General features: G+C 41.5%; 1 protein-coding gene across 13 annotated transcripts in view; it reads left to right on the top strand.

Moving 5' to 3' along the window:
* myo18ab (myosin XVIIIA b) overlaps positions 1-22,856 on the top strand; it is a 351,310-nt gene extending 328,454 nt beyond the window's left edge. For 9 of the 13 annotated variants that reach the window (XM_072469592.1, XM_072469591.1, XM_072469590.1 and 6 more), the window contains 6 exons: positions 2,371-2,556; positions 3,310-3,449; positions 7,093-7,137; positions 15,872-15,994; positions 16,413-17,806; positions 20,910-21,070. In XM_072469592.1, the coding sequence (XP_072325693.1) occupies positions 2,371-2,556; positions 3,310-3,449; positions 7,093-7,137; positions 15,872-15,994; positions 16,413-17,802 (1,884 nt within the window). In that variant the 3' untranslated portion in view covers positions 17,803-17,806; positions 20,910-21,070. Of the gene's footprint in view, positions 1-2,370; positions 2,557-3,309; positions 3,450-7,092; positions 7,138-15,871; positions 15,995-16,412; positions 17,807-20,909 lie in introns of all 13 variants that reach the window. The other 4 variants (XM_072469599.1, XM_072469589.1, XM_072469597.1 and 1 more) reach the window with 3 other exon arrangements.
* Positions 22,857-23,670: the final 814 nt, after the last annotated feature.

Genomic DNA, 23,670 nt, shown 5'->3' with positions numbered 1-23,670 from the left:
TTAATGTCAGAAGGCTACAGTGTATTCACCTGTGATTTCCCCCAAATCACATTTAATGGCCATTTAATGGTCTGAGAATGGGCACTCCATCCAACTAAGGATGACAGATGAATCTTGGAGGGCTATTATGAGGTCTTCCAGCTTTGATCAGCAGCAGGATGCCATTGAAGATAAATGAGGGAAAGGGCATCCCAAAATGGAGGCGCCTCTCTCCAGCTTCTTTAACTTCAAAATAAAAAAATAGGTGCAGCAGCCGGGCTCCCATTGTGGGAGGAAAGTGTTTAACAGGGTGACCTCGGGCTGCAGCTGAGCCCAGGCAGGCAGGCTGGTCTTCAAAGCCTGCCTGGTGCACTGCTGCCCTCCCTGGTATGCCACCAGTAGACTGCATCCAGCAGCTGCATTGTCCCTTACCGCCTGTAGGGATCTGGAACGTGATTATAAAATTCCAGTCGGCCTTCAACATTGGTCTTAAGTGCTTCTATGTTGCCATTAGAGGAGAGATTTTGTTTTCTTCAGGGATGAGTGAGTGCTTATGTCTCAGGGCAATGTACCCACATTTGCATTAAAAATATTGTCCTTCCAAGATAACACACTTGCAGTCTATTTGATCAATGGCCCTTTTTAATGGTTATTTCTTCTGAATCGTATTCAGTAATTACTTCATACAAATCAGATTTTATTCTAACAGGGTCACATTAATTATTGTTGATCAACCTTTGATGTTTTAAAATATGGGAAACAGACTGTGTTCAGAGAGATGTACTTGCAATTTATGTATCATGAATTGGAATAGAGAAAGAATGTTATTAGATTAAAATTAATCACACATTCACCCTTCTGGTCCAATATTAATATTATTTCCCAAGTCCATGACTGACATAGGCTGGAATTCTCCGGCCGTTCTCTGGTGGCGGGATTCTCTGGTCCTGCCGGCAGTGCATCCCCGCTTGCGGGTTTCCCAGTGGCGTGGGGTGACTTCAATGGGAATTCCCATTGACAGCGATGGGAACAGAGAATCCCACTGCCAGCGAACGGCATGTCGCCGAGAAACATGCGGCTCAGGGGCTGGAGAATTCCGCCCATAGTTAACAAACTAGCTTACATCAGCAAAGAAGCATAAGCCCATAATTTGTTTTTAATAAATTTAGAGTACCCAATTCTTTTTGTTTCCAATTAAAGGGCAATTTAGCATGGCCAATCCACCTACCCTGCACATCTTGGGGTTGTGGGGTGAGACCCACGCAGGCACAGGGAGAATGTGCAAACTCCACACAGACAGTAATCCGGGGCCGGGATAGAACCCGGGTCCTCGGCACCATGAGGCAGCAGTGCCAACCACTGCGCCGCCGTGCCGCCCTGATAAGCCCAAAATTAACTTTTTTGAAGTTGCTGACTTCAAATGAACTAGTGTTGTATTAATTCCTACAGATCATTATGCTCCAGAACATAAATCTGGGAAATGTGATACACGTTTTAAATGCAAGTTCTTTCTCCCTCAGCCAATTTCAGGAGGTGCATTACTATTACCCTTAATCTTGTGGAAGAAAAATCAGCTAAGTTTCTATGGAAGTGGGAACTGCTATTTTCAGTGCTTTCATTTATCAGGAATTGCCCTTTCTATTTTCTGATGATCTTTATTACAAAGCGTGTACATCTGACTGCCAAGGTAGGATAGGGTTATGTTTGTCCGTTTTCCATTTTCCAGAATACTCCTGTCTAGGTTCACGTCCAGTATAGCCACTCAGAATGAAGGAGCAAAATAAAACAGGCTAAACTTAGTTTGCATGTGCATTGGTGTTTAATCCCTATTTCCCTCATATTAACCAGAAAAATAAAATTCCTGAAAATTTGAATGAAAATAAGAATGATTTACATTCATATTCGAATAACTTTTGTGCCAGGATCATAGAATCATAGAATTTACAGTGCAGAAGGAGGCTATTTGGCCCTTCTAGTCTGCACCGGCCTTTGGAAAGAGCATCTTACTTAACCCCACACCTCCACAATATTGCCGTAACCCAGTGGCCGCACCTAACTGTTTTTGAACACTAAGGGGCAATTTAGCCTGGCCAGTCCACCTAACCCGCACATCTTTGGACTATGAGGGAAAACCAGAGCACCCGAAGGAAACTCGCACGGACACTGTGAGAAAGTGCAAACACCACACAGACAGTCACCTGAGGCCGGAATTGAACACGGGACCCTGGAGCTGTGAGGCAGCAGTGCTAGCCACTGAGTCACAGTGCCGCCCCTGTATAAATGTTGCATAAATGAGTTTGATTTTGCACACATTGAATTGTGTTCCAAAACATGAAAAGATGTTAAGTATGCCTCCATCTGTAGTTGACTGTGCTTCACTGCTTTGCATAGACCCTAGTTAGCCGTCTCAAGGAAAACCTGGAAAAACTGGGAGAAGAGAGAGATCAGAGGGCAGCTGCTGAAAATCGGGAGAAGGAGCAAAATAAGCGACTGCAACGACAGCAGAGGGATGTAAAGGAAGAAATGGGGGAACTTGGCAAGAAGGAAGCTGAAGCCAGTCGCAAAAAACATGAGCTAGTAAGTGAACATTTATTAATCCTCCATCTGACAATTTTTTTTAACTTTCTTGCTGCTGGATTCACGATTGCAATCCATATTCAAATGCAGCTTTTGAAGTCATACCGTTAAGCAATGTTAACAAAAATGTAGCTGAGCTGAGTTACTCTCCTAAACTGTTTATTTTAAGGCGGAATGATCTGTGAATTTGTACGCATGCATGTAATATATTGGAGAATTATCTCATACAAGCTCTGCAGATAGTTCTGCAGATAGTTCACATAGTTTTATGACTTAGCATAGCAGAAGGATATTTGCACCACTAAGTCATGCAACTAAAAGCTCTGAAATTAAATCTGAACTGATTTGTTTACATGCAGCATGTAGATATTAATTTTCATAACACAGTAATAATACTAGTGCCTTGAAATAAAATGCACTGCTGCATTTATTAAAGAAAAACATTTGCAGGTGTTTTCACCCTGTCAGATCTTTTTTTTCCCACTCATAACAGCACGTTAGGCTGGGACGAAGCTCTATAGATTAAAGAAGGCCTCTCATGCCTCATCCAATTGGCCATTCTTTGAGTGAACCTAATGAATTGGTGATGTTGCATGATCAAATCTTGATGGTCATCACAACCAAACCCTGTCTTGTTCAGGTGCACTTTGAAAAGTGGCTTTTAGATATCATGTAAGGAGGATTGGGAAAAAAAGTTTTTTTTCCTTCTTTTGAAGATATTTTAATAATCCGTCACTTGGGCTTGTTTTACAGGAAATGGATATCGAGAGCCTTGAAGCTGCAAATCAGAGTTTACAATCTGACCTTAAACTTGCTTTTAAAAGAATTGGAGATCTGCAAGCAGCAATTGAAGATGAAATGGAGAGTGATGAAAATGAAGATCTTATCAACAGGTATGATGTGTAATACGGGCATGTTTTAAATTTTTGTTTTTCACGAGGCATGCTGATATCTGTTGGGCTAAAGGTTGATTCCAAGGTGCAAAGATGTGCAAACAATGTAAAAGATATCACCATCCTACAAATTATCTACTGAGAAACCTTAGGCATGATCGCGGCACGGTGGCGCAGTGGTTATTGTGGAATTTGCACATACTTCCCGTGTCTGCGTGGGTCTCACCCCCACAACCCAAAGATGTGCAGGGTAGGTGGATTGGTCGCGCTAAATTGCCTCTTGGAATTTTTTTAAAAAAATCATGCTTGGCTGCATTACAAAAAAAATTACTCGTATGCGCAGAATTCTAGCCTGTGTTTTCAGTAACAATGGTTGTGCGGCATTATCAATAGTGTTGCTACATGAAGCTCAGTAATTAATTTTGAAATAAATAAGTGAAAGATGCTGATTAATTTACAATCGATACAAACATGGAAGTGGTCTACTTTGCTACAGCAAAAAGCTGATCAGCTAGTTTGAAGATTTTAAATATATTGCAGGTTCTGGAATCTGAAACAAAAGCAGAAAATTCTGGAAGTTCTTAGCAGATCTGACAGCATCTGTGGAAAGAGAAGAGAGGTAACGATTCGAGTCGAGGTAACCGTTGGTCAAAGCTGACAAAAGAGATATCCAGCCTTTGACAAAGAGTGATCCAGACTCTAAAGGGTAGCTCCCTTCTCGCTCCACAGATGCTGTCAGGCCTGCTGAGATCGTCCGGATTTCTGTTTTTGTTGATGAAGTTTTTAAAGTTAGTTCTGACTGCAAATATTAGCTGCATGCAAATCAGTGCACTTTCTTCATTAAGAGGTCATACAACACCAGGTAAAGGTCGAACAGGTAATCGCTTCTCGGCCTTTTGGCTAAGATCAATTGGCTCAGATCTGGCATGTCTCTCTTGTGGGGACCATGAATTGGATTCAATTTGAATTAGTTTTTGGAGCAGGCAAGGAGCTGGATAAGGGGTTCGCTTTGTAACTCAAAAAAAGTAATTAAAAAAAAGATCCAACAGGTTTGTTTCGAATCGCTAACTTACGGAGCGCAGCTCCTTCATCAGGTGAGTGAAGAGATGGGTTCCACAACCACATATAGAGACAAAGTCAATGATGCAAGATGATACATTGAATTTGAGTCTGCAGGTGATTAGGTCTTTACAAGTCCAGACGGTGCGCTGGAGCGAGGGATAATCACAGGTTAAAGAGGTGTGAATTGTCTCAAGCCAGGACAGTTGGTAGGATTTTGCAAGCCCAGGCCAGATGGTGGGGGTTGAATGTAATGAGACATGAATCCAAGGTCCCTGTTGAGGCCGTACTTAAGCTATCAGTTTCTGCTTGGCGATTCTGCGTTGTCGCGTGTCCTGAAGGCTGCCTTGGAGAATGCTTACCCGAAGATCAGAGGCTGAATGCCCTTGACTGCTGAAGTGCTCCCTGACTGGAAGGGAACGTTCCTGCCTGCCGATTGTTGCAACGTCTGCATGGTTTCGCCAATGTACCACGCTTCGGGACATCCTTTCCTGCAGTGTATGAGGTAGACAACATTGGCCAAGTCACACAAGTACGTACCGCGTACCTGGTGGGTGGTGTTCTCGCATGTAATGGTGGTACCCACGTCGATCTGGCACGTCTTACAGGGGTTGCCATGGCAGGGTTTTGTTCTCTTAAAAGATGGCTAGTTTGCTGCAAACAATGGTCTGTTTGAGGTTGCGCAGTTGTTTGGAGGCAAGTTGTTAGGATGGCCTTGGCAAGATGCTGGTCTTCATCGATGACGTGTTGAAGGCTGCAAAGAAGATGTCGTAGTTTCTCCGCTCCAGGGAAGTACTGGACGACTAAGGGTACTCTGTCGGGTGTGTCCTGTGTTTGTCTTCTGAGGAGGTTGGTGCGATTATTTGCTGTGGCCCGTTGAAATTGTCGATCGATGAGTTGAGCACCATGTCCCGTTCTTAAGAGGGTATCTTTTAAAGTCTGTACATGCCTGTTACGTTCCTCCTTGTCTGAGCCGATCCTGTATATACGGAGGGCTTCTTTACTGTGTTTCGAGTGGAAGCTGGAGAAGTGGAGCATCGTGAAGTTATCCATGGGCTTGCGGTAAAGCGAAGTGCTGAGGTGACTGTCCTTGATGGAGATGCATGTGTCCAAGAATGCAACTGATTCTGGAGAGTAGTCCATGGTGATACTGATGGTGGGATGAAACTTATTAATATCATTGTGTAGTCGTTTCAGTGATTCTTCGCCGTGGGTCCAAAGGAAAAAAATGTCATTGATGTATCTGGTGTATAGCGTCAGTTGAAGGTCCTGTGCGTTGAGGAGGTCTTGTTCGAACTTGTGCATGAAGATGTTGCCGTATTGAGGTGTGCTCGACTTATCAATCGACAATTCCAACACGCCACAGCAAAAAACCTCACCGACCTCCTCAGAAGACAAATACAGGACACAACCGACAGAATACCTTTCGTCATCCAGTACTTCCCCGGAGCAGAGAAACTACGACATCTCCTTCACAGCCTTCAACACGTCATCGATGAAGACTAACATCTTGCCAAGGCCATCCCCACACCCCCACTACTTGTCTTTAAACAATCACGCAACCTCAAACAGACCATTGTTTGCAGCAGACTACCCAGCCTTCAGGACGGCACCACACAACCCTGCCATGGCAACCTCTGCAATACGTGCCAGATCATCAACATGGGTACCACCATTACACATGAGATCACCACCCACCAGGTACGTGGTACATACTTGTGCGACGCGGCCAACGTTGTCTACCTCATACACTGTAGGAATGGTTGTCCCAAGGTGTGGTATATTGGCGAGACCATGCAGACGCTGCAACAACGAATGAACAGACATCGCACAACAATCGGCAGGCAGGAATGTTCCCTTCCAGTCAGGGAATACTTCAGCAGTCAAGGGCATTCAGCCTCTGATCTTCGGATAAGCGTTCTCCAAGGCGCACTTCAGGACGCGTGACAACGGAGATTCGCCGAGCAGAAACTGATAGCCAAGTTATGCACACATGAGTACGGCCTCAACCGGGACCTTAGATTCATGTCTCTTAACATTCACCCCCCCCACCATCTGGCCTGGGCTTGCGAAATCCTACCAACTGTCCTGGCTTGAGACCATTCACACCTCTTTAACCTGTGATTATCCCTCTCTCCAGTCGCACCTTCTGGATCTGTAAAGACTTAATTACCTGCAAAGACTCGCATTCAAAGTATCATCTTGCATCATTGACTTTGTCTATATATGTGTTTCTGGAACCCATCTCTTCACTCTCCTGATGAAGGAGCTGCGCTCCGAAAGCTGGTGATTTGAAACAAACCTGTTGGACTTTAACCTGGCGTTGTAAGACTTCTTACCGTGCTCACCCCAGTCCAATGCCGGCATCTCCACATCATTTCTTCATTAAGACAATGGAGGTTTCATTTGATCTACTATTTTCATATTATATTTGTCTTTATTTTCTTCACCTTTTTGTATTTATCTTTATTTGCAATAGCATATTCCTGTGTGTAGTTTTCATGTGTATCAATTCATCTATCCCTGCCCTACTCCCAAACTGGTGTTGATTTTTGGGCTTTGTTGTGTTTATTTTTATTTGCAGTTTGCAAGATATGGTGACAAAGTATCAGAAAAAAAAGAATAAAATGTGAGAACCCTATCAGAATGACTTCAAACATGTATCCAAATCTAACCTAAGCATGACCTTTAACTTTTATGTTCGGTTTCTACCTGCATGGCATCACTTTTAAAACCGAAGAATGCATGCGCGTATGAACCAAAATCACTCTACAAAGTTAGATCCCTGCTTTTTTGAGAAGTTGCTCCACGTCGATTAATTTATTTAAGTTACACAATGGAATAATTGTTCAAATTTCAAGACATCAGCTTATGAAGCAAGTTCTAACAATTGGAGATGAATGTACTTCTGCCTAATAGTGATCCACAGAGTCTCTGTACCATGAACGATATTAATGTCTGCTAATGAAAACCGTTTGCATCATTTATTGTGATTCTGTAGTGTTTAATGAATTGTCATCAAGGACCAATGTGACACCAATTGTAATTAAGTTTTCCCAACAATGCTCACAACTAACCGTTTGAAACTGCAGGAATTTTGGTGCCATTATGCATGGTACACCTTGAGGTTTGAAAAAATATTCACAACTAATAAGTGTAGTTGATTAATTATTAATATCATAGTATCATTTATGAAGATACTCATTTTAGTACTTAATTTGTTTGTTAATTGTAGTATAATTTTTTTTTAAAGTGAATTCAATGGACTGCAAAGACTTCTTCAAGGGCGGCACAGTGATTAGCACTGCTGCCTCATTGCACCAAGGCCACGGGTTCGGTCCCGGGTCACTGTCCTTGTGGAGTTTGCCCATTCTCCCTGTGCCTGCGTGGGTCTCGCCCCCACAATCCAAAGATGTGTTAAATTTCCCCTTAATTGGAAAACAAATGAAATGGGAACTTTAAATTTATAAAATCAAAACAAAGACCTCTTCACATTTTTAGCACTGAACCATGGTCGTTCATCAGAAATTGCCTGCCATCTTATTAAGTGCCTTTTAAAAATGGATTGGGGGCGAATTGGGAGACTCAGTAGACAATCAACTCGCTTTTCATCTCTTGTAACCTTTGTTCAAATTCATCCCACATTGATCTGATAAACGTTTACTGTCTGCTGTTGTAAGGGCCCGGTGTGGAATGAGTTTAGACAGTCTTGCTGAAGTTCCTAGTGGGTATGGGCATGAAGCACAAAACATTACCCAATTCAGCATCTACTGAATATGGGTGATTGGCCACATGATTGTTTTGGCTAATGAGGGGAAATTTTGCAAATTGCTGCAGTTAACTGATCTCTTCTGTGTCTGACACCAAATAGCAAATGTTGAGCTTCCAACATTATTCCTCACTTTGAGCGCAAGAAAATGATTAAAAGTAAGCAGTTTATCTTTGCGTGTCAATAAAAATGGGTTAAGAACTTGTTTTTAATCCAGAAGACGGGCAATTATTGCATAAAGTTCGAATAAAATAACTTCTGATTTTGTTCATAAGAACTTGAAACGCAAAAGAGAAAAATACATTTTGGGTCATCTCCAACAGTATGCTTTTAGATCATGGCTTAATCATGCAATTAAAAAAGATAATTCCTTCTAAAGTACATCTATCTTATTGTGGATTGTACTTGATCTTTTTGCTTTTTTTTCAGTCATTTACAGGATGTGGGCATTGCTGGCTAGGCCAGCATTAATTTCCCATCCCTAGTTGCCCTTGAGAAGGTTGTGCTGAGTTGCCTTCTTGAACCGCTGCAGTCCTTGAGATGTAGGCGCACCCGCACTGCTGTTAGGAAAGGAATTCCAGGATTTTGACACAGTAACAGTGAAGTAATGGCAATATATTTCCAAGTCCGGATGGTGAGTGACTTGGAAGGGAGCCTCCAGGTGGGTGGTGTTCCCAGGTATCTTGTCCTCTTGTCCTTCTAAATCAGTGGTTTTCAACCAGTATGCCGCAGCACACTGCAATGAGAAACAACAACATTTATTTTGATTAGTTACGTTGTTTCCTGCGGGTTACTAAGATGTAACTATGGGTTTTTCAAAGGAATATTCGGCAAATGATATCTGGCTAAACCACAGCCACTGGAAGTGAAGCAGATGTGGATTGGTGTTTGGGTTGGTGATTTCCGTCTTGGTGCACAGCCAAAGGGCTGCTCAACACATCCAGGGATTACCCACCTTTGTCTGTTACATTCCTGGACAATTGGAGCATTCTTCTTTTGACAAGATTTCCCAATGACCCTTCCAATCTGTTAGTTCCCATTAATTGTTCTGCCCCTGATATCCCACTTTTTCCTAGTTCAATAATTCGTTTAGCATTTGTAATGTCTAATAGTGTCCAGTTCTGTTGAAAGGTTAGCACTCTGAAACATTTACTCTACTGTTTCTCCATCCAGATGATGCTTCATGTTGAGTATCTGCAGCATTGGCTGATCTTGTTTTTATCAGGGTTATATTGGATTAAGTACATTGTTCTTCAAATTATTTGGCAAGAATGTTAATGGGTCCATTTACTTAGACTGGGTCAGAGTTTCAGACCAGAATGTTTTGTATCTATGCATAAAGAATAGTTTTGATTCCTCAGACTTCCTAATTTTTCCTTGAATATTTAGCAGACAGAAAGTTAGCCCAAGTAACCAAAGAGGCTTTGGGTGGGAAGGATTCTGGAACAGGCTGCAGGACTAGGGAGCTCCACAGCATGTCAAAAAAACGTGAGGGCACTGTCCAGTTCAGAGAGTTTCTGATATCTGACCCCAGATCGGCTAATTCCAAAGAGTGTGTGTTTCCAAACACCAGGGGGTTTCTTCTTGTACCTGGTAGGATGGCCCACTGTTCAATATCCAACCTCGAAAACGTGGCGAGCCATAAATTCTGGTCTTACCAGGCAGGCAAAGTGACATAGTGCAAACCTGATTTATAAGATCCTCCCCGGATTAAGAGACTTTGCTCACAGAGGTAGACCCAAATGTCACTTCACTGTTATTGATAAGATGCTGCTCCCAGTATTTCCTTCATTCATGAACCTTCACATTGAGAAATGCAGACTTGAGATAAAACTAAAAACAATTGAAACCTTTAATATTGTATTTCACAGGCAGCACCGCACGGTGGTGCAGTAGTTAGCACTGCTGTATCACGGCGCCGATGTCCCGGGTTCAATCCCGGCTCTGGGTCACTGTCCATGTGGAGTTTGCACATTCTCCCCGTGTTTGCTTGGGTTTCGCCCCCACAACCCAAAGATGTGCAGGGTAGGTGGATTGGCCACGCTAAATTGCCCCTTAATTGGAAAAATGATTGGGTTCTCTAAATTTAGAAAACAAAATTGTATTTCACATGCAAATGGTAATAATGCTTCCATTGAAAACTTTTTAAACTAATTAAAAGTGCATAAAATTGTGCCTTGACCTGCTTTTATGAGGTTTTAAAGATAAAAGGCTTTTGCTCGAGGGCATCGCATTTGGAGAATATCAGAGGTGTGCCTCAAGATTTTTATAGTATAAAGGTGTACGGTGACAACACGTGGGGCAGCACGGTAGCAGAGTGGTGAGCACAGTGGCTTCACAGATACAGGGTCCCAGGTTCGATTCCCGGCTTGGGTCACTGTCTGTGCGGAGTCTGCACATTTTCCCCGTGTTTGCGTGGATTTCCTCCGGGTGCTCCGGTTTCCTCCCACAGTCCAAAGATGTGCAGGTTAGGTGGATTGGCCATGCTAAATTATCGTTAGTGTCCAAAAACGGTTAGGTGGGGTTACGGGGATAGGGTGGAGGTGTGGGGATAGGGTGGAGATGTAGGCTTAGGTAGGGTGCTCTTTCCAAGGGCCGGTGCAGACTCGGTGGGTCAAATGGCCTCCTTCTGCACTGTAAATGCTATGATTCTATGACAGATAAAAGGTTGGGAACCACTGTTCCAGATGGTGGTGGTCATGGGTGTGGAAGGTGCTGCCGAAGTAGCCTTAATGAGTTGCTGCAGTTGTTCGTCGGTGTTGGAGGGATTGAATGTTTGTGGAAGGGATAATAATCAAGCGGGATGCTTTGTCTTGGATGGGGCCAAGCTTCTTGAATGTTGTTGGAGCTGCACTCATGCAGGCAAATGGAGAGTGTGCCATTACACTCCTGACTTGTGCCTTGTATATGATGGGCAGGCTTTGGGCTGTCAGAAGGTGAGTTACTTAACGTAGGATTTCTAGCTTTTGACCTGCTCTGGTAGCCACAGTATTTATATGACTGGTTCAGTTTGAAATAAATGGTAACCCTCAGGATGTTGAAAACGGGGATTCAGGGTAATGACATTGAATGTCATGGGGCAATGGTTAGATCCACTCTTGGTGTAGATGGTCATTTCCTGCCACTTGTGTGACACGAATGCTACTTGCCAGTTGTCAGCCCAAGCCTGGATATTGCCCAGATCTTGCTGCATTTTTACATGAACTGCTTCAGTATATGAGGAGTCACAAATGGTGCGAAACATTTTGCAGTCATCAGCGAACCTCCCCACTTCCTTACCTTATGATGGAAGCAAGGTCATTGATGAAGCAGCTGAAGATGGTTGGGCTTAGAACACTAACCTGAGAAACGCCTGCCATGATGTCCTGAAGCTGAGATGATGGACCTACAACCACCACAATCATCTTCCTTCCTGCCATATATGACTCCAACCAGCAGACAGTTTTCCTCCAGTTTTCCTCCTGATTCCTGTCGACTCCAGTTTTGTTAGGGCTCCGTGATGCCCATACCTGGTCAAATGCTGCCTTGATGTCGATGGCAGTCATTCTCGCCTCTCCTCTGGCATCACCTCTCTCACATCTGTGGGCACCCCTGGATAAGCTGCATTTTTATTGATCATTAGTAACTGCGCTGATAGCCTACCAAATTGAATAGCACCCTTAAGAATCTCTTCTATCCAATTTCATGATTTTTCTGTACAATTGGAACATAATATAATGCCTGTATTAATAATCGATCTGAGGTATGTCATCTTTGACTACATGCTGTATCTGAATCAAGAAGAGTGTGCAGTCATATTTAATGGCCGTTTCTTATTGCAACTATGTACTCAGCAATGAAACAAATGCACCAGTTTAATAGTTATCTGAACTTAAGCTTTTCTGCTCATCTTTTGATGTGCCCGTTCAGACATGGGGCGTCATTCTCCGACTCCCCGCCGGGTCGGAGAATGGCCGTTGGCCGCCGTGAATCCCACCCCCGCCGAAGTCTCCGGTACCGGAGATTGGGCGGGGGCGGGAATCAGGCCGCGCCGGTTGGCGGGACCCCCCGCTCAATTCTCCGGCCCGGATGGGCCGAAGTCCCGCCCAGAAATTGCCAGTCCCGCCGGCGTAAATCAAAGCTGGTATTTATCGGCGGGACCAGGTGTTATGGGCAGGCTCCGGGGTCCTGGGGGGGGGCACGGGGCGATCTGACCCCGGGGGGTGCCCCCGCGGTGGCCTGGCCCGCGATCGGGGCCCACCGATCCGCGTGCGGGCCTGTGCCGTGGGGGCACTCTTTCCCTTCCGCCTCCGCCACGGCCTCCACCATGGCGGAGGCGGAACAGACTCTCCCCACTGCCCATGTGCGGGAAACTGTCAGCGGCCGCTGATGCTCCTGCGCATGCGCCGCATTTCCGCGCCAGCTGGCGGGGCACCAAACACCATTTCCGCCAGCTGGCGGGGCAACAAACGCCATTTCCGCCAGCTGGCGGGGCGGAAATCCCTCCGGCGCCGGCCTAGCCCCTCAATGTTGCGGCTCGGCCCCCAAAGATGCGGAGCATTCCGCACCTTTGGGCCGGCGCGATGCCCGTCTGATTGGTGCCGTTTTTGGCGCCAGTCGGCGGACATCGCGCCGTTGGGGAGAATTTCGCCCATGATTTGTCAGCTTTCTATTTTAGAAAGGATTGGCCTGGATTTGCATGCTCAAGGCATTTAGACGGAGTTGGGAAAGTTCCCAGATTTGCCCGCCCACCTCTGGAGAAAGTGCCTGTAAAGGTGGGATTTTCATCGCTGGGGCTTGGGCAGGCTGGAGTCAGGCCAGCCAACCCGGGAAAACATGCTGAGGCAGCCATAGGGACTGCCGGATGTAGATGTGGGCTGTTTGAAAGGCCTGCCTCAGAGCCATGGGTCTTTGTCTCAGTGGAAAAAAATACAATGGCTCTCCAAATCTCACCCCTCAAATCCCCTTCACCCTTCAAGCACTCTCCATGCCACTTCTTCTCTCCCACACACACCCTATACCATCGTCTGCCATTCAACCCACCCACACATGCCCCCATGTCAATCTCTGCCCTTTCACCAGCCATCCCATATGTCCCCTCATATCCCCTGTGCCAAGTTCTGGCAGTTCCACACTCATTCACCAACTGTACTCTTTGTGGGACTAATGAACAGCATGATGTGTAGTCCCATGTGTAAAAACAAGAGTTGACAAAATATTATCCATTGATTAATTTCTCTCATGCTTGGGGGAGGATAAAAGTCTGAACTAAGATAACAAAGTATCAATCATCCAGATCCTTTGAAATGTCAAAAACCACAAACCCTTGAAGCAATCAATCAAGGAATGCTTCCTCTGGGGAGCAGCTGTTCTTGTATTCTAATAACTATAGCTATTAAAATATGAGAACACCTATGCCCCAGAGGAAACATTCCTGGATTCAAAGCTCAGTATCTGATCTATGTGGTCAATTTAACGACATTTGTTGACACCGGTTAAGTGGTTTCAAGAGTTTTTGGTTTTTGAAACTTCAGCGTGCCTGGATTGAAACATTTATTAGTTTGGTCCAAATTTATTTGCCAAGTATTTGAGAAAGTTATCAATGAATTACATTTTTGCAAAGCTTTTAATTCCCCAAACATATACCACTTTACAATATGGTGTTCATTGGACTGAGTCAACCCGAATCCAGGCTGTGGTTTTTCTCTTTCTCACAACATAATCAGGGGAATCTCAGGCACAGACAATCGTTTATTGACCAACGCATTGGAAAGACCAGCTTCAGAGATAGACATCCGGAGCTGACTCTGCCATATGTAAAGAATCAGGTGACATTTATACAGAGCGTGGTTATGTAGGTAATATTGTTTACATTGGATCATGCTTGTTTTAAATTTTGCATTAAACAAGTTAAGTGCACCAAGGCAGAGTGGGTGTTATCTACCCTTCAGTTTTCTATGGATCCCTCCCTAACCTTCCTACTTGATGCCAGACCTGTTGGCATGTCTGGTCCTTAGGTTGAGTTATGCTGACTGCTGTAGATTGTGTCTTAAGAATGGGCGGTTTACGATCACTGAAATATGGTTTAACTGGAACATGTTGCTTCATCCTTATGCTGACTGCTGTAGAAGGTGCCACGTCAGCTTTCAGCTGACATCTTAATGAAAATTGCTTCAGCATACTTTACCAATACTACTTGGGGCATACTATACTATACTACTTGGGGCAGCACGGCAGCACGGTAGCACAAATGGATAGCACTGTGGCTTCACAGATCCAGGGTCCCAGGTTCGATTCCCCCCTGACTCACTGTCTGTGCGGAGTCTGCACGTTCTCCCCGTGTCTGCGTGGGTTTCCTCCGGGTGCTCCGGTTTCCTCCCACAGTCCAAAGACATGCAGGTTAGGTGGATTGGCCATGATAAATTGCCCTTAGTGACCAAAAAGGTGAGATGGGGTTATTGGGTTACGGGGATAGGGTGGAAGTGAGGGCTTAAGTGGGTCGGTGCAGACTCGATGGGCCAAATGGCCACCTTCTGCACTGTATGTTCTGTGTACTACACTATATAGATTCAAAATCCCTTAGAATAAGTGCTAATTATCCAAATAGATTGTTAATAAATCCTAATCATTTGTCTTCCCACAACACAGACCTTCATTAAAGGTGATGCTTTGGCTGAACTCAAGCAATTATTTGAAAATAATGATAGTCACTGGGGTTAACCAAGTGATTGTTCACAGCTGTTGCCAATCTGCTTTTGCCAGGAATCTCTCAAGGCGGGGAGATAATGTCATTGTGAGGCTCTGTGGTTTAAAATCATCAAGTTCATTGCAGTTGAACAAATATTATCAGAAATGTTATGTAGCAAAACAAAATCATATTTGAAGATTCTGCAGATTTACACATTTAGTACCTTAGGCATTCAGAATAGAATTAACCCAAGATTGATTTTTGGTCTATGCTGAACTAGCTTGGACAATTGACTCCTGGATTAGAATGGGTAACCTCCATCACGTTACCAGTTTCTCCTAGTTACTCCTGTGACTCCTGGTAGATATGAAAATGTGGACATCCAGTGAGAACAGAATTTGGCTCGCCGATCATGTCCTAATGCACAAACAGCTTATTAACGCTATTTAGGCTGACATGCGAATTATGGTTATTTGAACAATGTTTCAAAAGGGAAAACACATTGAAAGAAAAAGGGGGTATACCTTCTTGCTCAAATTTAAAATCGCTGACAATTCTAGAAATTATGATGTTTCGTACAGATCCTTCATTAGTGGGCAAACAAATAATTTGTTTTTGTCAGAATTCTGATCTGATAGGTGCCTGCATTGATTACAATTTATAATTTTAAGCATAACTTGGAGATTGTCCTGTTACTTCTACTAACTGCATCTGGCACTTAAAAGTAGAAATCAGAATGTGTACGAAGTAATGCAAAAAAACTAACAGCTACAGAGAGCTGAAAAACGATCTATGATATTTATTTAATTTGGTCACCTTGTGTGAATGTTCTGTTCTCCCCTTCTTATAATCTGAATATATTATCAATCCACAAAGAAAGACTCATAAATGTTAAAACATATCTTTTCAATGCATGTCTTGGAACAGTGAAGGTGATTCCGACACAGACTCTGAAGTCGACGAACGAGTGGATGGTGTCAAATCCTGGCTGTCAAAGAACAAGGGCTCAGCCAAAACGTATTCAGATGATGGAAGCCTAAAAAGTTCAAGGTTAGTAGAATATAAATGGCAAGTAGTTTCTATTCCAAAATTTACAAAACTATAAACTAGCATATTATCTTGGTAGGAGAATATCAAATTGAATATCACTTTTACATTATTCAATAAAATGCAAAAAATAAGAGGTGTTATCAATATTTTTTCCAGTAATATGTATACAAATTTTCAAACACATTGGATAGAAGATGCACTAAAATTTGCAGTTTTAAAACAAAACCTTTTTACCCCTTTACCTATCACTTTTCTCATAAATTGAGCCTATCGCAACCATCTACTTCAAATACTTTTGCGTGCCTTTGCTTTTTCTTTTCCTGTTATTGTCCATTGTTGCTGTTGATTACTTTTATACTATGTAGACTTTTTTATAATTTGGTTTTCTTTCTTTGTTTCCTTGTTGCCCATTAACCAGATTTTCTGTTACTTTGGACCTGAAAGAGGGAAAGGAAGGGAAGGAATTAAAAGAAGGGAAAGAAGTGGAGGACAGTAGACCAGTTTCTGTAATAAGTTCTCTCAGCTATCGTAAAAGAGGGAATATGAAAGATTCTCTTGGTGGTAAAAGCAATAATGACTCGCTTCTGTCAGCACTTAGTAAAGAACGGTCAATGTCACCAGATAGGTCATTCCGGAGAACAAAGAAGACCAACAGTACAGACAACTTAAATGACAACTTCTCTGTTATTTCGTGGAAAAAATCAAAAGGAGCTGATGACTTGGATGATAAGGGATCTGTTATTTCTCAGCCATATTCAGAGGCCACAAGTAGAGCTAGAAAAGGGTTAGACAGGAGATGGGCTGCAACCAGTCCTGACTTTGACAAAGCTTCTACTGTATCAGTTCCTGTAAGTCGTATTTCCACAAGGCGGGAATTGGAAGCTGATGATGATGTCAGATCATCTGCGAGTATTGCTATAACCAGTCTTCCATCTAGCCTGAGGCGAAGCCTGTCACGACTTGATGACAATCATAGTGATTTGTTCAGTCCAGTTAGCCCTTTGCTCAACCGTAGATCAGAAATAGGATTGCAAAGCCCTTCACTTGGTAGTCGGACAGATTCAAGATTGTCTTTCACAAAGAGTAGATTGGGTGAGTTTGATGATGATGATCCTGCTGTTAGTGTAGCACTAAGTGAAAGATCATCATATAGCCAGCATTCCATAGGGCGCAGTTATAGTGTTCCTCCCAGACCTAGATCATCTGCTTCAGATGATGTGCAGCCAGATTGTTCTAATGTTAAGCCTGTGGGTCACAGGAATTATTTAGATCCTGATTTAGAAGCTGCCATTAATGAGGTTCTGAATTATAAACCAATTACATTTAAAAGAACAAGTCTCGATCCAGACTCTGAAGAGGATGTGGAAGAAGTAAATAAACAGCCATTCAACCACCGGAGATCTTCCTCCTCTCTAGATTTCAACAAATCACAAAGTAAGAAAGGCAATAGCAAGAAAAGTAAATTTTCAGTTTCTGAGTCATCTGAATCAGAAAAAGAGCAGAGAAAGAAAGGCGCCAAGAAACACTCTAAGAAGTCTAAGAAGAAATCCAAAAAGAAGGAAAGTGACTCGGAGTCATTAGAATCGTCTTCCAGTTCCTCATCTTCAGGCTCCACAGTTTCATATCGAAGTACCAACAGTGTCAAACGAGGTACAAAAAAGAGAGAATCTAATTCAGAAGATGAAGGTGGTAAAGAAAACAAAACTGGTGAAAAATCTGGAAAGAAAACAAAAAGAAGTGACAAGAATAAAATGAAGCCAGTAGACAGTGTGATGATGAAGTACTTATACAGACCAGAAAGTGACTAGTGAAGTAGGTTTATCTGAATTGTTGTGTGTAATGTAGCATGAAGATGCATGATTATTATTAGTTCACTTAACTGAAACCTACTAACGTTGAAAAATTAATTGGTTTATGCTGTAACAATTATAATGTAGTACAAAACAGAACTGGGTAGTACATTGGGTTGCAGACAAGACTGGATATAAATCCAGCCTTATTCATGGTGTTACAACACCCTGAGCTAGTGTACAATCAATTCCAGCCCACTTGACCCAGAATCTCAAAACAATTGAATTAAACAATAATTCTTAGAACAATTTCCAACGTCTTTTACCCTAGGCTGCCCAAAAATTAAGAGTCACCAGGTTTGTAAGTTTCAACACAATTACTGTTTATAGCAAGAAATATGCAGAAATACAACTGGTTAACTTATCTAATTCTTAATCCCCCACTTGAACTTGCCCCCCAACCTCTCCCTCTATTATATATACACTCAAGACAGACAAACACAGAGGGGAGGAGAGAGGTGAAAATAACAAGTAAAAGGAAAAATAGTCTTTTGTTTCAGATGGTTGTCTTTAAGCACACCTGTCTTCAAAGTTAGCTTGGAGATCCAGGTCTCTGTTTACAGTCTGTAGTGGTTTCCCTGTAGATTCATTCATTCCGTTACCCTGTTGATTCAGAAATACATCAACTCAGTCTTTCTGACAACTTTAAGTGCTCTTCACTACCATTAACATCCCTCCAGCTGAGAGGGAGCAGGTCCTTGTCCCTTTGTCCTGGAACCAAAACTGAACTCCTTGGGTCTCTGAAAATCTTTCCAGTCAGGCAGAATCCAATCAATACCTGTTACTGGGAAAAATGCCACCTGCCAGCCAATCAATCGAACTGGGTTCCATCCCATCTCTCAGGTGCCGAGACGTCTGAGTTCTCCCGTTCCAACACTAGCAAATTAATCATATACTATGTTCAATTTCTTGAATTCCTCGTTCTCTCCGTTGTTTGACTTAAAGATACATGTCTGTTAAGCATCCATGGATCAAAAATGATAACGGCAAAAATAAAGAAAAGGGAAATAAGAGAAGAACAGGAAACACTCTTACAATGGGATGAAAGTTATGTGAGAATCTTGTATCAAAGAAGTTTGCGAGAGTTTTAATAATTCCTAATGGATATTGTGTACAGCAAAAATCTGGCCACGATTTGCTTTGAACTGATGGCCTCGCACAGAGAGGCTACTGAGTGACTAATGTGGAAAATTGAAAACATGTCTTATAGTTGGGCTGCTTTTCTGAACTTAGGGCAGAATTAAGGGGCTTTACTCTGCTTCGGAGTGCTGACATGGAAGTGCTTGATGTTAATAGTAGGTGGGGGTAATTTTAACCTAACCTCCAAGGCTGTAAATAGGTGAGTTTGGGATCGGCACTCATTTTCTACCTCACCTGTTCTTGCTCTCTGTTGATGTCATGGGCGAGTAATAATGGGCATAGTGCAAAAAAACGAACCCCTCCATTTGCTGCCTGGCATTATAATTACCCCAGGGTTTCTGAAATGGGAACCATTCAACACATCATCTTCATCTTAATGATTATGTCAAAAGTGCATGTTTTGTTTTCTTCTGAGACAACTTTAAGTGCTCTTCACTACCATTAACATCCCTCACATTAAGTACTAAAAGTGTGTTCTGAACAGTTTATTCTATATTCCTGGTGTTAAAGTTACCGGATCTGTGTTTTCCATTTTTCTTTTCTCGTACTCATTCAAAATTTGATATGTGCTTTTACTTGCAAAAGAGGGAAATAGGTAACCATAAATTCACTATTTGCGCCTTTGCCACAAACATACAGATTAAGTGTTGCTCTTTTTTTGGCTTTGGAAAGGACAGCAGGCTGATGTGCAGCATGAAATCCATTTCATGTTTGGTAAATTAATTTTCAGTCAGCACTGAAACTTTATCTCAACATGTGTTATGTTCATCAGTGTTTACTAGATTGCATTCACATTTTTTCTGAGAAAGTACAATTTTCTAAGTGATGAAGAGAGAATTACTATTGTTTGTTAAATGCACCACAAAACATCTTATAATTAATTACCTATCACCGATAATTTCCTTGCTTCTAGTTAGTGAATTTTGTTAGTTTTATAGTATACATGAGATGAAATCCACTGCCTGGTTAATATGCTCCAATTTGGAGAAGAGAAAAAAACGCATTCAATTATCGAAACATTTGAAGCATGACTAATCATTCAAGCATTGTTGACCATCACTAGATAGATTGTTAATGTCTAGCCTATCAATGTTACCTGCACACAGGACTTTGTCAGAGAAGTTAATAGGAACTAACAACGGCTGGTGACATTTCATCCATGAATTGCTGGAAAGCAAGAAAACTACTTTGTCATAGGATCACTCCTGAACAAATTGTTAGATATCTACTGTTGCTTTTACATGAGCACATACAACTATTTTAAGGCTGCATTTCTACTACGGTTGTAGCATCAATGCAAAACCATTCTAAGGAGGAAGCCTAATTTGGGAATCTACTGGGAGTCAAGCCAGCTCCAGTTTTTATATCATAGAGCCATAGAATCCCTACAGTGCAGAAGGAGGCCATTTGGCCCAACGAGAATGCACCAAACCTTCAAAAGAGCATTTTACATAGGCCCAACCCCCACCCTATCCCTGTACCCCCATCCAACCTTTGGACATGAAGGGGAAATTTAGCATGGCCAATCCACCTAACCTGCACATCTTTCAACTTTAGGGGTGGGGGGGGGGGGGGGGGGGGGGGGGGGACCCAGAGACCCAGAGACCCAGAGACCCAGAGACCCAGAGACCCAGAGACCCAGAGACCCAGAGACCCAGAGCACCCGGAGGAAACCCACACCGACACGGGGAGAATGTGCAAACTCCACACGGTCACTCGAGGTCAGAATCGAACCTCGGTCCTGGCGTTGAGGCAACAGTGCTAGCCACTGTGCCACCCTAAAAGAAAAAGCCAGAAGTATAACTTTGTTTCTTCAAAGCAAAACAATTTACACTGTTGCTACAGTTTTAAATGTAGCATTAAAAAAAAAAATCAATTGTATGAATGGGTTTATAATAAAAACATTTCTCCCATTTGTTTCATAGCCCTCCTTTGTATCATCGGCACATCTGTGTTAATAACTCTGACGATGAGATGGACAGTATCGAAGATGCCCTGAAGTCCAGGTTGTCAACCAAACGACCGCTAAGCAACAGTAACAGTGACACCAAAATTGTGGAATTAAATGCATAGCAACAAATGTGCTCTTATAGGCAGGTTCATACTAACTGAAAAAACTCCGCAAATGAGATTTGAATTTCTTGAGATAATACTGCAGTGTTCGGTCACAATACAAAAAATTGGAAACTGGATGAATGAAATACAAGAAGTTCTAAATGCTTTATCATCTTGGTAATAGTTTTGCATGACATTGATAGAGTGCAGTAACTTGAAATTTAAATTAACTACTAAGCATACTTTGATTGGTATTCCTTGCAACTATTGAATCTGCTGTTCTCAACTAATAGTTGAAACCCTGTAATATATAAGGGTTTGTTTTGGTTTCTCTATTGCAATGGCTGAATTTTCTTACCCATACCTGCTTTCAAAATCTAATTCAAACTTGTCATCTCTGGTTGAGACCTAAGGCTGTCATTGAGCGTTTCATGCAATTATTTTTACCTGAGCCAAAGAATAGTTTTTTATTTAGCTGTTGTAGACTGGAAACATGGACTTAAATAATAGCAAAATAACAGAACTCTTTGGCTTAAAACTTTTTCTCTTATGATGTGTGTGTGCATATGTTAATACTTTCTAGAAAATAAATGAATTTGGTGTTGGTAGTTCCCTAATGCCTATACTCTTACACATTCTGTTTATCTTGTATTTTGAAGCTCAAATCAGTAAAATGCAGTTAATAACTTCTTACAACACCCTTTGAAACACACAGTTAATGGACTGTTATATATTTAATCTTCAGTAGTCAAAGATTTATATTCCAATGGGACAGAAAACTAATTAGGAAGGGGAGGGTATTGGGAAAAGATGGGCCTTTTCAAAGTAATTATTATGTTTCTTTAATGTATAGACTTTCTATTTATGTGTTTTGCTTTTTGCTATTGTGCTTGGTTATTCACTGGAAAAGGTGACGCACAATGTAATAAATGTCAAAGAACCTGCCATCTTTTAATCTGGATTAAATCATAGTGTAAATCTGAACAAATGATGGATTAATATGTGTACACATGATGGCATGGAAATAATTTGGGAAGAAGCAGATATTATAGACTCATGGCTGTAGTTTTTAAATATCTCATCACCTTTTTTCTTTAAATGATGGCAGATCACTCTTTCACAATTGTTGTCTTTGATTTGAGGTTTGCTGCTTATAAAATCAATCCTTGGAGTATTATTGTTTATCAATCATTGTTAGTGACCACTGAAATCAAGGCTGGAATTTCAAAAATATTGATTACAAAACACCATTTTCATGTATTATATGCAACCCCACTTTAAGTTGCATGGATTGGAATATTAAGACATTTCTTTATAAAGCCGGACAGATACTGTTCTGAGAGTTTTCCTTGAATGCTCAGTGACTCCATTATGTAATAAGTGTTGGCATGAAGTTTTATGAAGACCTATCCTTCAGAATATCACTGTGCACTTTTCAAGAATGCAGACTGTATACATCTTTAGACAGTACCGATAATTGCAAACAGATTGCAGTGCTGCAAGGTTTATTAATATTTGTACTGTTATGTTATTAAAATGGTACTGTTTTATTCATTTAGTCATAACGTAGCACTGATGTAAAAAGTACTGCAGTTAATTTCCAAATTGGATTATTGCGATATCAAGAGTTCTGTAGCTTCAAAGATTTCTCATAGTTTAATGGAAACCCATTTACCAGATGAGCAAATGTGTAAGATGAGGATGGATCTAAATTACTTTGGAAGTTTGCAAACTTGGGAAAACCATATTGTCCTCTATTATGTGTATTTTTTGGTGACTATTTATGTGACAAAATAAAATTGTTGGTTGTCTTACAATTGGATTCCCAAACTATCTTCATTATTCTGTGCTGTAGTTTTCATAAATGAAGGAAAAAATATTGTTTTACTCATTGCACAGATGCATTTTCCTCTTCATATACATTGTTCTTTTCTTGTTGTCTTTCTTATGACGACTTAATTTCTAGAATTTTCCACAAGAAGCAATGATGATTCATTTCTTACTTGTAAATGCAACTTGTATTTGCAGTACGTTGAGTTGAAAGACTAACCTTGAACTGAATTTGTTGCTGAAGACCAATTGATTTAATGTGTGAAAGAGCTACTGATTGAATATGTGAAGCTCAAACCTATTTTTCAGTAGCTTGTTATTTTAAGATTGAAACAACTTGCTTTATAAATTTTTCAGAAACCACAAAAACACTTTGTTTGAAGATGTTTTGGAAATTTTATACAATTTTCAAAAATCAATTTCTGGGGCACAAATTTATGAAGTTCCAAGTTTGATTTTAATTATAAAATATCAAGTGTGTAGCATTTACATCAAAAATTGATCTGTATGTTCAAATAAAATAATTAACTTCATGGAGCGATGTTGATGAGGATTTTTAAAGTATTGTAAGATTAAAGCTGTTCGTTAATATTCCTTTATCAGTGCAATGATTTCTATTAATTATTTAATATAAGATGCATACTTGTGAATAGTGGGTTGTCCTCATTACTCAGTAGTTATTATAATTTGAAAAATCAAGCATGGTTGTTGCAAATCTGAAGAAGATTTAGTTTGTGAAATAAGAATAATGGACTTCACACCTGTTCTCCATAGATAACATCGACCTATTTTCCTCAAAAT

Source organism: Scyliorhinus torazame, chromosome 12 (assembly GCF_047496885.1).
Source record: "Scyliorhinus torazame isolate Kashiwa2021f chromosome 12, sScyTor2.1, whole genome shotgun sequence".
Taxonomy (NCBI): Eukaryota; Metazoa; Chordata; class Chondrichthyes; order Carcharhiniformes; family Scyliorhinidae; genus Scyliorhinus; species Scyliorhinus torazame.
The sequence above is the reverse complement of the archived record's forward strand: the minus strand, read 5'-3'. Positions and strand labels throughout refer to the sequence as shown.